Consider the following 15307-nt stretch of genomic DNA (forward strand, 5'->3'; position numbering starts at 1 on the left):
GGGAGCTCCACTTTTGAGGAGTTGGGGGGGGGACCAAAAGGAGATGAGAGAGGGGGCTACGATCAAGATGTAAAATGAGTAAGTGAATAAATAAATATTTTGTAAAAGTAACTTTTATTCGCCTATTTCACTGTTGTCTTGGAGGCTTACTGCCTCTGTCTGCTAATCTAGACCTAGTCCTGGAAGCTTCTAGCCTCTGTACAATGTAACCTAGGCGTAGAACAGGATTACTGCTTAATAAGCTCACCCTTATTTGTTCTTTCTGAGCTCATAGCTAGCTGGTTCAACTCAGTTGTTTTGGCTCAAACTCCTTTCCCAGCTGACTTATTCAATCCGGCTTCCCTCTCGGCCCATGAATTGTTCTGTTGGCTTCAAACTAACTCCAGAAATCTGCTTTAATCTTCTGTCTTCACCTGTGTCTAGCTAGTTCTCTCTTCAACCAGTCTCTGTATATCTGTCCTCTGAAAACTGCCTCCTCTCTTTCTCTGCCCTGCCTCTTAAGTAGCTTCCCTTTCCTCTCTCTTGAGAGTTGGGCTTATCCCCTCTGTCAAATCTTTCTCTGATTCCTCACTTTTTCTGCCATTCAATTAGACATCACTTTCAAACATGGGTGCTTCCTTCATTGTTTGGGATTAAAGGTATGTACCACCACACCTGGACCTAAGCTTTTCTTTACCTGAAACTTGCTCTATATCAGACTGCTCTTGAACTCAGATCTGCTTGCCTCTGTCTCCTGGATTAAAGATATATTTGTATTCCAACCAGATCACGTAGACCTAGAAGGTATTTGGATGAGATCTCTTGCCAAAGGAGCCATGTTCTGAATTAAAACTCCTCTACAATATTTCCCATTGAATTAGAAAAAAAAAAAAAAAGAAGACATGAACAAATGCTAAATGAACATAGAAGAAAGTAAAATTATTCCTTTTAGCCAGGGTGACCTAAAGACTCCCCTTCCTTTCTTTTTAAAGACAGCATCTAACTATGCAGCCTGGCTGCCCTAGAACTCCCTATGTATACCAGATGTTACTTGAACTCACAGAATCTACTTTCCTCTTCCTCCTGAGTGCTGAGATTAAAGGCATGTGTTACCATGCCTGGCTGAGGTTCCTTTAAAGAAGTAAAATTCTGGGAGAGTTGAGCAATACCTTTAACCGTAGTGAAAAACTGTCCACTATTACATATATTTAAATTTTTTAAAAACTTACCACTGTTAGGGTTCAGAAATAGCCATACACTGACCACTCGAACACTCGAACACCAGACTCAGATTGATAGAAATTTAACACTGAACAAAACTGACCAGTCAGGGACACAACCTGGGCTCAGAAGCCAGACTGTGGCCCTGAGCTGTTTTCTTTTTCTTTCTTCTTTTCTTTTTTTGTTTGTTTGTTTGTTTGTTTTTTGAGACAGGGTTTCTCTGTGTAGCTTTGGCTGTCCTGGACTCACTTTGTAGACCAGGCTGGACTCAAACTCACAGCAATGTGCCTGCCTCTGTCTCCCGAGTGCTGGGATTAAAGGCATGTGCCACCATATCTGGCTCTCGGATGTTTTCAAAGTGAGTTTTTAAAATGAAAATCACAACCAAGCAGGAAAAATTATTTCTATTACAGGTTCATTATGTTCATTCAAGCAAAAAGAATTAGTCTTTGTTTTACCTTCACTGTATCTAGGTAGCTAGACAAAGCATTTTAAGCTGATTGGCTGGAATTTTAGGGTAAGGGAGCTTTGGGGGGTTTTCCAGCTCTCCAGGAGTAAGGATCATAACAGGGCATTGCAGCTTAACTCTAGCAGAACATACGTTTATCTTTAACCCAAGCAGAACATGTATTCATCACCTATTGTTTTATCTTAGCAGCAGACACTGAATTTTGTGTTTTTGTTTGTTTGTTTGGGGTTTTGTTTTGGTTTTTTTTGTTTGTTTGTTGTTTAAGACAGGGTTTCTATGTTTTGGCTCGGCTGTCCTGCACTCACTGTGTAGACCAGGCTGGCCTCGAACTCACAGCAATCCACCTGCCTCTGCCTCCCGAATGCTGGAATTAAAGGTGTGTGCCACAATGTGCCTTTTTAATCCCAGCACTCAGGAGGCAGAGGCAGGTGGATCTCTGTAAGTCTGAGGCCAACCTGGTCTACAAACCAAGTCCACCACAACAAGAACTAAAAGAGAGACCCAGTTTTGAAACCAGTTCTCCACTCCCACCCCCAAAAGAGGAACTGAAAGGCAGCTGCAGTGCTCACTGTCAGATGTTCTACTTCCTCAACAAAACGAATGGAGGGCCAGCCAAACCAGAGGATGCGCACAAAACTTTCCCTAGTCTTTTTCATTCATTTTATTTTATGTGTGGGTGTTGTGTCTGCATGTGTCTATGTACCATGTGCATGCATGGTACCTAAGGAGGCCAGAAGATGGTGTTGGACTCCCAGGGGCTGGGGTTGGAGATGGCTTTGAGCCATCATGTGGGTGCTGGGACTCAAACCCAGATCCTCCAGTGCTCTTAACCTCTGAGCCATCTTTCCAACTCACTTTTCCTATTCTTCCTTTTCTTTTTCTTCTTCCTCTTCCTCCTCCTCATCCTCCTCCTCATCATCATCATCCTCCTCCTCCTCCTCCTCCTCCTCCTCCTCCTCCTCCTCCTCTTCTTCTTCTTCTTCTTCTTCTTCTTCTTCTTCTTCTTCTTCTTCTTCCATCTTTTGAGACAGGGCTTTTCTGTGTTATCTTGGCTGTCCTGAATTCACTTTGTAGACCAGGCTGGCCTCGAACTCACAGTGATCCGCCTGCCTCTGACTCCCAAGTGCTGGGATTAAAGGCGAGCACCACCACGCCTGGCTTTATTTTTCCTATTGTTAGTCTTAAGTTTGTTTCTGCTTTCCTAGCTACTACCGCAGACAAAAAGTTTATCTGTATAGCGTTCTTTGTTGAGTCTTTTATCATCAAATTGTCTGTTTCCCATGCCTAGGACCCACAGTCACATGTGTAAGATATCTCAAATCCTTAATTAAGCCTTCTCAGGAAAGCAGATTGAGCCAGGAAGAACTTTTCTTGGGTCAGGAATCAGGAGAAGAGCACATGACTGTCACTGTCTGCCTAGTCAGCAGCAGATCCCTTGATGCATGAAAGTTGGGAGTCTTAAAATTCCTTTATAGACGTTCCTCAAATACTCTCACATAGTGAAGCTTATGAAATTAAAATATACCTCAAAGCTGGGTGTGATGGCACATGCCTTTATTCCCAGCATTCAGGGGGAAGACAGGCAGATGCCTCTGAGTTCATGGCCTATCTCAAATAAATAAACAAACCTTGAAGATATTCAGAAGACCCCTCTACTGACACACACAAAACAAGTTTGGGCTGGAAAGCCAGCCAACAACAGCAGTGGCTGTAGATGTTTTGGGGTGGATAGGAAAGGAAGGAAACAAAGCCCAATTAACTCAAAAGTAATGTAGCAACTAAATGAGTTCAAAGTGGAGCTAAGCAGATGCAGGCTTTCTCAAGTGGGGACCCTGGTGGGACGAGGTGTTGAGAGTGAAAAGTGAAAAGAATTAAGGATATGTGACAGAGAGCCACTCATTGGTTGTCCAAAGATCTTAACCATTTAAGAGCAAGGAAAAGAGGCTGGAGAGGTGGCCCAGTAGGTAAAGTGTGATGGTCACTCCTATATTGAATTCCCTGTATTCTAGAAGACTAATCCTTAGTGTTACCTTTCAGCATCTAATAGAATGATGGGTATGTTGACGTGTTTGTCATTTCTTAAGTAGGTTCATCACTATGCACAAAACTTGTAAAGCAGATCTCAAAGAACGGCTCTGCAAAGATGTGAGCTTTGCAATTAACTAGTCTGCAGGGAGTCAAGAGTCCCACTAACACAAGGCAACGGAAAACACGGCGCTAATTATTAAAAGTGGGGTAGGGGAAGTGGGGAATCTTGCCTGCCTTTAAAGACTTCTATCCCAAGAGAGTACATAGCATGTTTGAGCGCAGGAGGAAATGGATACGGTTTCCGCCACTGGTTTTAAGCCTTCGGGCTCACAAAGTGCAATTTCGCAGGCACGTCTTGAGCAATCAATACGCGCCAGAGTTACTGTTCTGTGAGCTAGACAGGAATGAACAACATAAGCAGTTGTGTCTGGACTTAGATTTCAGTAGGTTCCATGCGCAAAGACTCGTGGGAAAGAAGATAATGCAGTCTATTGTGCCCGGGGCTGTGACCACAGAAAATCACTAAAAAAAGATAGCATCCGAGGTAGGCTTTGAAAGATGCTGGAGCTGACCCTCCAGCTCCTGGTTCAAAGCGTCACCACCTTGTTAACGGGGGAAGAGAAAGTCTCTTGAATTTACAGCTCATATATTTATTATAGGAGTTGACTCCCATAAAAACTCCGAGGCAGGCAGTCTCCTCAGCAACCATCTCCATTTCACTGGATAAACTGTGGTTCATAAAGCAAAAGGGTGCCAAAGGAGATACTAAGTCCTGAACCCAAATCGGCGGACCTGACACCGCGGCGAGCTGTGCTCAGATTGCGAAGTCAGAGCCAGGGAATGCTCAGAACCGTGGAATGTGGCAAGGGTTTGGACCCGGAAGTTGGGAAGAGGCATGAGAACAGACCGACCACTTGCAAACACCCGCCGGTCTCTCGGCCCTGAGCTCCGGCCCCTACTTCTCAATCACTCACCCGCCGCTTGGCGAGAGGAAGTCGGTGTCATCCTCGTCTCCGGCCCCAAACATCACGTCGGCTTTCGCCCAAGCTGAAGGGAAGACGTCGGATGTTCGTTCCCAGAGCCTGTCACGGCCGGTGTCGTAAAATGCCGTGGCGGCGAGCTGCTTTCCGGCTGGGCAAAGTCTTTCAGGGTAGTGCGGCCTAGAGGAGACCCTGCGGTGGAAGAAGGAGGAGCAAAGGCAAATGAGAAGATGAGCTCCGGGTGACGCAAAGCCTCGCCAGCCCTCCGAGGGGGTGGAGTTCCTAGGCTCTGAGCGAGGATTGGTCAGATAGGTCAGGGGGCGGGTCCAGGGCGGGAATCGGCGGCCTCTGCTGCGGTCGTGGGACACGTCGAGCCGGGCAGTAGTGGCGGGGGCTTGGGAGAAGTCCAGACCGGTGAGGAGAGGGGAACCAATTCCGAGAGGAAGGCACAGGCGGTGGAGCTCGACCTGGGAAGGTAAGGCCTCTCCCCTCCCGTTCCCAGTCCCAGTGTGCTCGCTGTCCTTTCCCCACTCCCCGAACCAGGACCCCCCGCAGCTCCTCTTGGCTGGGCGGAAGGAGAAAGAGCCCGCGATTAGAAGTCTGGGGGATCGGAGTCGTGCGGTGTCAGGGCCCCTACTGCGACATTGCTATTATGACCTTTGGGAGGGGGGGGGTGCTGGGTGCCTCAGTTTCCCCATCTACGCAAAGGACCGTGTGTCCAGTGTCTCTCTACATGCGGTTTGCCAGAGTTTTAAATCTCAGAGATCATCGAGTCGGATCAGGGTGTCTTCATAATCAGCGAACTTGCAGACAAGAAACTAGAAGAGCTAGCTAGCCATTTGGGTGACTAGTCCGAGGTCACGCTGAGTAAAGGGCAGACCTGGTCCTTTGTATCAGGGTTTAGAGGGCTGATGAGTGGAGCAGAACCCGGGCCCTTAGCTGGGCTGTGAGGCGCAAGGCTTGGAAAAGGACCCCATTTCTAAAGTCCAGATTGGAGAGGTCCGGAAGAGCTGGGGTATTCAGAAGGGTGGATGATGGAAGGGACTTAGAGGTAGAAAGCCCTCAACCCAGTCTTGCTGAGCTGACTTTTATTGCCAAGGTTTTAAGTCAACTTTAGTTGTTAACGACTTCTCCCGCCTCCAGTTTTCACTCGCTGTGTGTGTGTGTGTGTGTGTGTGTGTGTGTGTGTGTGTGTTTTCTGTATTTCTTTGGTTAACCCGGTATCCTCTTTTAAACGATCTTGAACCAGACCTGGTTTAGCCACGCTATGGATAAGCGTGTCCCAGTGTACCGTCGGTGTCCACAGATCTCTTTGGAGTTCTTTCTCTCGGGTTTTCTTCTCAGTCAGATCGCTCCTGACTGTCCCTTACCGGAACGCTTAGTCTGTTATGATGGTACTAGTTCCGACTAGTAACTCCTCTCTCCCAGGGAACTTTGTACCTCTTGGCACTTCCCCTGTGGGGCTTTTTATTACAGGTTTTGAACTACTAAGTTGTAAGTCTTCTCGCCCACAGTGGGCTCTCATTACTTTTTTTTTATTAGATTAAATAATAGAATTTATCCTTGTTCCCCTGTTTCTTAATTTACTCTCGTTTGTACACCTCCCCCCCCTCCCCCCCCCCCCCGCCCTTTCCCCCGACCCCCACGCCTCCCCCCATGCCCCACGCCCCAGCAATGGCTCTTGTCTTTTGTAGGTAGCTTCCAGAAAGATACAAATGCTGTACTGGCTGTGAGCTGGCTGGGTTGCTTGGTCTCGTTTGTTCATTGAAGGTGACCGTGCTATTGTCTAAAACTCCAGGGGAGGGGCAAGGGGAAATAGTGTAGCTAGAAATATTATATGTTAATAATTTTGTGAGTAAATTATTCCTGTTTATCTGCGGATAAGTCTGCCGGTCTGCTTCCTGTGTTTATTTTACAGATTAGGATGGTTAAAGCAATCACATCTGACTCTTAGAGGAATGATAAACTGCACTCTGTGCAGTAGGACTAGAGCTCTGTTTAAATTGTGGACTTGAGTGGGTTGGGGGTGACTGGATAAGTTCAAATCCTGCCCTAGGCCTGGTCACTCCGGCACTAAAATGTTTCAAGAATGCTGTCTTTCTTTCTCTCTCTCTTTCTTTCTTTCTTTTTTTCAGGTTTTTTTATTTGTTTTATTTGTTGTTTTTAATTTTGGCTTGGTTTGGTTTGGTTTTGAGACTATTTATCTCTGTCACCCTGGCTGTCCTAAAACTCATTATGTAGAAGACTACGCTGGCCTCAAGCTCTCACAGAGATTCACCTGCCTATGCTTTTGCAGTGCTGGGATTAAAGACTATGTATGTCACTACACTGGGCTAGTAACTCTTTTTTTTTTTTTTAAAGCAGAGAACAAGAAACAAGAGAATATATTAGCTCTTTTCTTGCATTCTGTGTGGAGGTGTTTTTCTTGTGGGTGTTTTAAATAGTCTTTTGTAGGTATTTATTAATCCTAAAACTGGCCTGTTTGGTGATTGGGACACTGTAGGCAGGCATGTGATCTTGAATTTCATTAGCAACATGAGGAAGGGAAAGGAGAAAATGGGTCTTCCTCAGTCTTTCAGGCTTAGAATTGGAAGTACAGGATCTAGTGCATCTGAAAAGTCAGTCTTCCTGGATTAAAATATCCAGCTTGGTACTACTGGGGTTGGAGTTAGGAGACCTGAATTCCTGCCCGGCCTTTATCACTCACTCGGCATTTGGGCCAGGTTCCCTAAACACCTTACAAAGGGAACCCATCAGATGTAGACACATCTGCCAAGAACTGGGAGTACTTAGCAAATACAACCCAGATCTCAAGTTTGAGTTCAGCATGTTATACCCATCTCTGAAATGTATATAAAATGTATTGATCATCAGATAATAGTGGCACACCCCTGGAATCCTAACACTTGGGAAACAGAAGTAGTTAGATCTCTGAGAATTAAAGGCCAGCCTAGTCCACAGAGTGAGTTCTAGGCCAGCCAAAGTGAGAATTGTTTTAAAAAATAAAATGTGTGTGTGTGTGTATTCATTCCCTGAAGATTAACTAGGAAGCAGCAAATTTAATACTTCGTTTCAAGTCAAATTTGCAAAGAGATGTCAACTTTTATATCAGGCAAATTCATATTCATCTTCTCTAGTACTGTAGCAATGTGGATTGGATGGAGATTGAAAACACTTCTGTAGTATTCTATTTACTCAAGTTGCTAAAAGCAGAAAAATATTGTAATACAATTTGAAAATTTTCACCTGAGAGTCTACTGTGTGTAGGCTAGATTTTGCGTAGACAGGACATGAACTCTCTGAGAAATTGTTCTAGAGTATCAGAGTAGGAAGAGATCATATCTCTTCAGTATAATCCAAAGTGTAACTGGGTTGAATTTTTTAAGATTAATACCAATGTCCTAAGTAATGTTTACCATGCCTTGCCTCAACCATTCTGCATAACCTCACGTGCTAGGGATTAAACTTCTCTGAAGTTGTCGGGTTACTTAAATGGTTTTGAAGATGAGTAGGATTCCAGAAGGAAGCTGGAGGAGAAGTTTCCAGGTTGAAGGGACAGCTCTGGCAAACGCAGGCAGCTGCGTGTTGTTTCCATGCAGTACTAGGGATTGAGCTTCCGGTTTTACACATGCCCTGCAAGCATTCTACCGTTAAGCTACATATCACCAACCTAAAGGGGGCTTTGCAAATGTTTTCAAGACAACAGTTGCCCTTTTACTTGCTGCACTTAGGACTATGATTTAGCTAACTAAAGTTTGCTAAAGTAGGGAATCATACATTTGACACATTTTTTTCTTTTCTTTTTTGGTTTTATTTATTTTTTGAGACAGGGTTTCTCTGTGTAGCCCTGGCTGTCCTAGACTTGCTTTGTAGACCAGTCTGGCCTTGAACTCACAGCAATGGGCCTGTCTCTGCCTCCCTGTGTGCTGGGACTAAAGGCGTGCACCACCATACCCGGCTCATTTTACAGGTCTTATTCCTGCTTAAAACACAGATATCCTCTATGGGTTTTGTTGTTTTTAACCTAAAGTCTCAACTTTTTTTTTCATATGGCTCTCAGAGATCAATAGACTACAGGCAAATCTTAGCTGCCTGTTTTATAATTTTGTTGGAGCACAGCCTTGCTCATTCATTTACATGTTATCTGTGACGACTTTCATCCTACAAGGTAGAGTATCTGCAGCAGCCACGACATAGTCCACTGTGCCTAAATGTTTAGTATTTGGTCCTTTATATTTGGTCCTTTATATTTCTACATATTTTTTAAAAAGATTTATTTATTATGTATATAGTGTACACCTGCACCCAGAAGAGGCCACCAGATCTCATTCTACATGGTTGTGAGCCACCATGTGGTGCTGGGAATTGAACTCAGGACCTCTGGAAGAAAAGACAGTGCTCTTAACCTCTGAGCCATCTCTCCAGCCCCTCTATATTTCTATATTATCAGCCCCTGCCCCTAATCATTTATGGTTGCATTCTTCAACATATGAGAACTGGTTAAAAGTCACTCGCAAGGCAGCCTGTCTGCAGATCTTTTTCTGGGTGTTTATGAAATTTTCTGCCAGCCTTTAGAGTTGATTCTGGCATCTCACAAGCAGATTGCAGGCAACTGTATGACTCCCTCCTACCTAGTCTAGGCAAAGCACTCAACTTGACTTTCATAGACACAACCACTAGAGTGGCTATGTAGAGGAAAAGTCATATACTTAAGCTTTAGGGTCAAATTTCTTCACTACCTTATTAATTGTATAGCTCTTGGGTATGCTGCTAGGGTTTTTTTTGTTTTTGTTTTTGTTTTTTTTTTTTGTAAAATAGTGGTAATGATAATAAAATGATAGTATCCATCTCCTAGAGTTCTTATGAATGTCATATGAATTAATTCACATAAGGCATAAAGTGGTAGAACAATACCTGGCAGGTAGGAAGAATTCAGTTACAGTTAGTACTCCAACCCAGCAGGTGGATGTATATACCTGGGTCCCCACAGTTTGGCTTCTAGACTACTGAAACAGTGGTCCCTGGATCTCATGCTGGGCCATCCATAGAGGAACTCCTTCTCCTAGAAAGCTCTAAAGCCTAGGCCATCCATAGAGGAACTCCTCCTAGAAAGAGACTTAAGCTTGTTACCGAATGTGTGGAGCCGTGCCTTGGCTGGGACTGCTTGGGTAGGCCTCTCCTGAAGGGCAACCTCACGTGAGAATCCTGAAGGTGCACTGTGAGGGGAGGCTCACTGGACTTTATCCCTCTTCCCAGGGTTGCCACGTTGAATAAATGTCTTCTTTGTCAGTTAATTGTTTGGGAGTTCTTTAGGATTCTTTTCTGAGAGTTTAAGGTAATAATATACACAGAGAATTTAAAAAATAGTAAGAGCAATCCAAAGCCATATTTACTAGAGTCCATATTTACTAGATGACAGATTTCCAGTTAAATCAGCGTGAAATGATTTATACTCTGAATGACATGATTAATATTTTTGGCTAGGTGGTTTGATTTTTAGCAGGGTCTCACTGTATGTGTATCCCCAGCTGTCCTGAAGCTATGCAGACCAGGATTGCCTCCAAGTTACATAGATGCACCTGCTTCTGCCTTGACAGTGCTGGGATTATATGCATGCCCCACCCCAGCATGGCATGATTAGCATTTCAAAACTTTAGGAGTCTACAAAGGTAAAGATTATCCTTCTTTATTTCTTCCTAGTAATCTTAAAACACAAGGTTATGTAGATTGGTTCCGGTAAATTAAGGCATGGTAAATACTACTTAGGGCACTGGTAGTAATCTTAAAAGCTTTAATCCCATTTCCCTTTGGATTGTGATCTAAATTTCAAATTGAAGAAAACAAAAGTTCCAGACTGTAAATAAAGTGAAATGACTGTTGTGAAGGTAATAATTAAGTACTAGAAGTCTCTGATCCTTAGTTGGAATGGTGGCCTGTAATCCCAGTACTGGGGAGGTGGAGGGAGGAATTCAAGATCAGAGAAGGCAAATAGATAACAAGCTTGATAGCTTGAGGCGAGCCTGCTGGGTGTGTGTGTGTGTGTGTGTGTGTGTGTGTGTGTGTGTGTGTGTGTGTGTAAGTCAGTCATTCCTTTCCCCTTCTTTTTCTAACTTGGCTCTATTGTTGAGTTTTTGTCCCAAAAGTGCTACAAGAGGGAAAAGGTGGCACAATTCTCACTAGAAAAATGAAATGCTTATAGTGACAAGATTTCAACTGATGTCAGATAAACCACCCAGAAAACTCTACCTTTTAAAGTTTGTCAGGCAAGCATGACTGAGGGCAGGAGAAAGGCAATAGGAAGTTGTTCGTTCCTATACTCCCACATTCAGGCTTAGCACACACAAAAACTTATCTATAAAACAGGTTACTAGGTATGTAACAACTTATCAAAAAGCTTATATTTAATACATTACAGTGTACCGGCCGGGTGTGGTGGCGCACGCCTTTAATCCCAGCACTCGGGAGGCAAAAGCAGGCAGATCGCTGTGAGTTCGAGGCTAGCCTGGTGTACAAAGTGAGTCCAGGAAAGCCAAGGCTACACAGAGAGACCCTGTCTCAAAAAAACAAAAAAACAAAACAAAACAAAAAACATTACAGTGTGCCTTAGTACACACACGCACACACCTTATAGTAGTACTGGGAAGAAAATGCTTTTGAAGTTCCTTGGCTTTGAGCTGTATCATTTTATGATTTAGGTAACATCCCCAAGCAGAGGAAGAGCCCATCCTTAGGAATGCAAACCCTGCGGAGAAGGAAGGGGTTGAGAAGGGTCCACCCTACCTCTTTTCCTTTACACAATGGCCCTAGGGTTTGTACACAACCTGCTTTTGAAGGCTGAGGACATTATGCAATACAGCACGAGATGGAAGTCTGCCTCTCAAAAGTAAATTCAAGAAAACAGCTTGAGAGCAAAATGTTAGCAGCACATTAATGGATCTTTTTTAGTCTTGTTGAGTCCTTCCCTAATAAACCACTACTTAACAAAAAATGACTTACCAAAGTGCAGTAAGAATGCAACTAAGAACAAGAAAATTGCTCCTCAGTGTGATGGTTCAACATGGGAGGCAGAGGGAGGTGGATCTATTTGAGTTCAAGGCCAGTGTGGTTACAAAGCCAGTCCAGGACAGCTAAGGCTACACAGAGAAACCCTGTCTTCAAACACACACACACACACACACACACACACACACACACACACACACACACACACTCTATTAATAAGTATTGGTATGATTTTCAAGCAGTTCAGAACACTGGAATATAGCCATTTGGTTTCTAAGATAAAAGCGGAATCCTGTTAATTGTGTATCCACAATAATCTCTGTTCCATTGTCACTTAGCCTTTTCTGGTTCTTTAGAGAAGGTCTCACCATGTAGACCAAGCTGGCCTAGAACTCAGAGATGGACCTGTCTCTACCTCCCAAGCACTAGGATTACAGTTGTGTGCCACCGTGCCCAGCTTTGTCAGCCTTTTGTCAGCTCCCATGCAGTCTTTATCTATAACTCATACATCTCAAATTGTGTTGTAGTTAGTTGTGTGTTTCTTTCTGTAACCACCTTTGGGATCAGGCTTCATCATCGCATTTTTAGTCAGTACATGAACAGGAAGTATTGGAGAGATGGCTCAGTAGTTAAAAACACTGCTTATCTTGCAGAGGACCCCACTTGAATTTCCAGCACCCACAGGGTGGCTCACAACCATCTGTAACTCCAGTTCCAGGGGATCTGATGCCTTCTCTGAGCTGCATGGGCCTCAGACAGCCACATGCTACATGTACATAGATAATACATGCAGGAAAGCATTTGTTCCCATAAAGTAAATCAAGCTAAAGCTAATCAATCTCTATGGCTGGAGAGATATCTCAGTGACTAAGAGCACTGGCAGCTCTTGTTGAGGACCTGGACTTAGCTCCCTGCACCACATGGCAACTCCCAATTGTCTGTGACTCTAGTTCTAGGGCAGAGGTTCTCAGCCTTCCTAATGCTGTAACCCTTTAATACAGTTCCTCATGTTGTGGTGACCCCCAACTATAACATTATTTTCATTGCTACTTCGTAACTATAATTTTGCTATCATAATAGAAATGTTTGGTATATAGGCTACCTTGTGAAAGGGTAGGAGAGGTATTGAATGAATGAGCATGTTCTTCAGGTTCGCACAGCCAGCAAGCCCCTGTGGTCAGGTCTAGAGTACATTCCTCCTGGACCCAGCGCAGTGCTTGCTGCACTGCACCATGAAGCCTCTATCCAGAGTTTCAGACAACATGATTTATGAGGGCTTGTTTATTGTTCATTTGTCTACTATGTAGACCTACTATGCGGTCTTGAACTCCCCGCCTCTGCCTCCCATGTTGGGATTAAAAGTCTGAACCATCACACCCAGAAGCAACTTTCTTGTTTTTAGTTGCACTCTCTTACTGCACTTCAATAAGTCATCTTTTGTTAATTAGTAGTTTGATGGGACACAAATTCCTTTTATATATTTAATTGCATTTTCCTACTGAATAAAAGGAACAATTTACCTGTTTTCTAATTTCTGTTTCATACCATATTCTGAGCATATCAGTTGAAATCCGTAACTAAAGAAAAGTTTAAACAATAAAAGACTTTGGATTGTAGCAAGGACAGCCTGCCTTTGACTACAGCAAGCAAGCAACTAAAGAAATGCTTTGTCCCTGTGTGTGTCTGAGTAGCTAGTGTTCTTTAAATCAAATGAAGAAAAAAAAGCTGTATACTTTGGGAAGGGGAAGCAGGAGAATCAGGAATTTAGGGTTGTTCTCAGCCACACAGAAGGTTTGAGGCCAACTTGAGCTGCTTGCCCACGTGTAGAGACCAGAGTATAATTTTGTAGAGTCAGTTCTTTCCTTTCACCTCTACTTGGATTCTGGGGATCGAACTCAGGCCACCAGCTTTACTCCGCAAGTGCCTTTACCGACTGAGCCATCTCACTAGTGATTTTTCTTTCTTAACATCTCATAGTTAATATGTGGTAAACTTCAGTCTGTGAAACATAAACAGTACTTGGCTCCACTCTGCTACTACACATAAAGCGCTCTGAAAGCTTTACATAAATCACACTCGAAATACTTGTGATTACGGAACTGAAACTACACCCAGATTCCAGTGGGGCAATAAGAGAAGGAAGAGTGCAGGCCGTGCTTGCTGGATTCCAGGATGTGGCTTAGCCAGCAACAAAAGGGAGCTGGGAAGTGGAGTACACTGTCCAGCAGATCCGCTCCCATGTGGACTTGGGCCCTTCTGCCATTGCATAACTAAAGGGCCTTTTCAGTTTGTTTGTTGGATCAAATTGGAGACGTGGATGGGGAACAGACAAATAAAAGCTTTCTAAAGGCCTTTGTGAAGAACGTATTTTTATACTTGATCTTCTTTGTGTGGAAAGGTGAGAGTGGGCTAAAGAAAAGAGCCTCTGTACTGTTTGCTGCCAAAACAGGATATGTGGGGCTCAGAAACCCCTCCTGCTTAGCCACCTCCCAGCAAACCATCTGGAGAGATGGGCTGGCTGAGCCTTACAGAGTCCCATTGCAGAAGCAAATGGAAAGCTGGCTAGAAAGGATGTTAACATCATTCTCCAAAGCATGTGCCTTGGTTTCCCCATCTTAGAAAAATAAAGGAGTTGGACCTGATCATTTAATTTTTAAAATTATAAACTATGTGTGTATGCTTTTCCCTTAATATTTTTATAAATTATACAATGTGCTCTGTTCCTCCCACCAATTTCATAATATAATATATCTGGAAGATGATCCTGTAAAAGTATACAGCCATTTCACCTCCCAAATGGCTATAGAGTATTCCATTTCTTAAAATGAGCACTTGGGTTGTACTTTCAGTGTTTTGGTGTCACAGCCAGCCATGTATTGCATAGCTTTGTATATATAAAAGATCACGTATTTGCCATGAGGATAAATATTTTGAGCTGTTTCAGGGTGTCAGGGGATGCATGCATCAGACTGTAACTAAGGACTACTTGTAGGGTTTTAAATGGCAATGCACAGTGAAAGAAAGAAAAAATAGTTTGGAACATCTTAACTTCTATTATTTAGAGACAAGTCTTTAATAAGGTCCTAGTATAGGTAACTTGGCCAGGTGCGAGAGGACAGATGCAGCTCTACACTGCCACCCTCTGCCTGAGGAATTCGCTGGATCGGTTAGGAACATTTAAAATGTTTAATATAGGCTCAGATATGAAGATGCAGACAGAACACTGTGTACATGATAAATAAATAAACCAAAAGAAAAAAAAAAGAAAGAAAAAAGAAAAAAAATCACTCAGAAGACAGACAGATGTAGTTAAGCTTCACAGAGGGAGGGAGGGGAAGCAAGGTGCACCCGGTACAGGTGTAGGCTTCTCCAAGAGAATTGCTTAGATTAGCCATATCTCATTTTGGCGATTTAGTTTTTAAATAGTTGCTAAGAATGTTTTTTCTTTTTTCATTTGATAAGTGAGGTGGCTCTGGTAGAGACCTTGAGCAGAATTGTGAGCTGATAAGGCAAAGCTAGGCGCCACTGGTATTGCACAAGGGGCTTGTTCAGCACGTGTCCCTTTCCTGTAAATGGGGTTTCTGCTGAGATTTACAAACTACATTGAGGTATATTACCTGTGTCAAGT

The 15307-nt window shown here is 43.5% G+C and overlaps 2 protein-coding genes across 2 annotated transcripts in view; one reads left to right on the forward strand and one right to left on the reverse strand.

The window, feature by feature from the left end:
- The window catches only part of Fkbp15 (FKBP prolyl isomerase family member 15), a 57211-nt gene extending 52337 nt beyond the window's left edge, over positions 1–4874 (reverse strand). Inside the window, exon 1 of the mRNA XM_051162826.1 lies at positions 4672–4874. Coding sequence (XP_051018783.1) covers positions 4672–4724 — 53 coding nt within the window. The 5' untranslated portion in view covers positions 4725–4874. The remainder of the gene's footprint in view (positions 1–4671) is intronic.
- A 138-nt stretch (positions 4875–5012) lies between these two features.
- Slc31a1 (solute carrier family 31 member 1) overlaps positions 5013–15307 on the forward strand; it is a 32894-nt gene continuing 22599 nt past the window's right edge. Inside the window, exon 1 of the mRNA XM_051162838.1 lies at positions 5013–5152. The gene's annotated coding sequence lies outside the window, so the exon portion shown is untranslated. The remainder of the gene's footprint in view (positions 5153–15307) is intronic.

Source organism: Acomys russatus, chromosome 2, assembly GCF_903995435.1.
Source record: "Acomys russatus chromosome 2, mAcoRus1.1, whole genome shotgun sequence".
NCBI classification, from domain to species: Eukaryota; Metazoa; Chordata; class Mammalia; order Rodentia; family Muridae; genus Acomys; species Acomys russatus.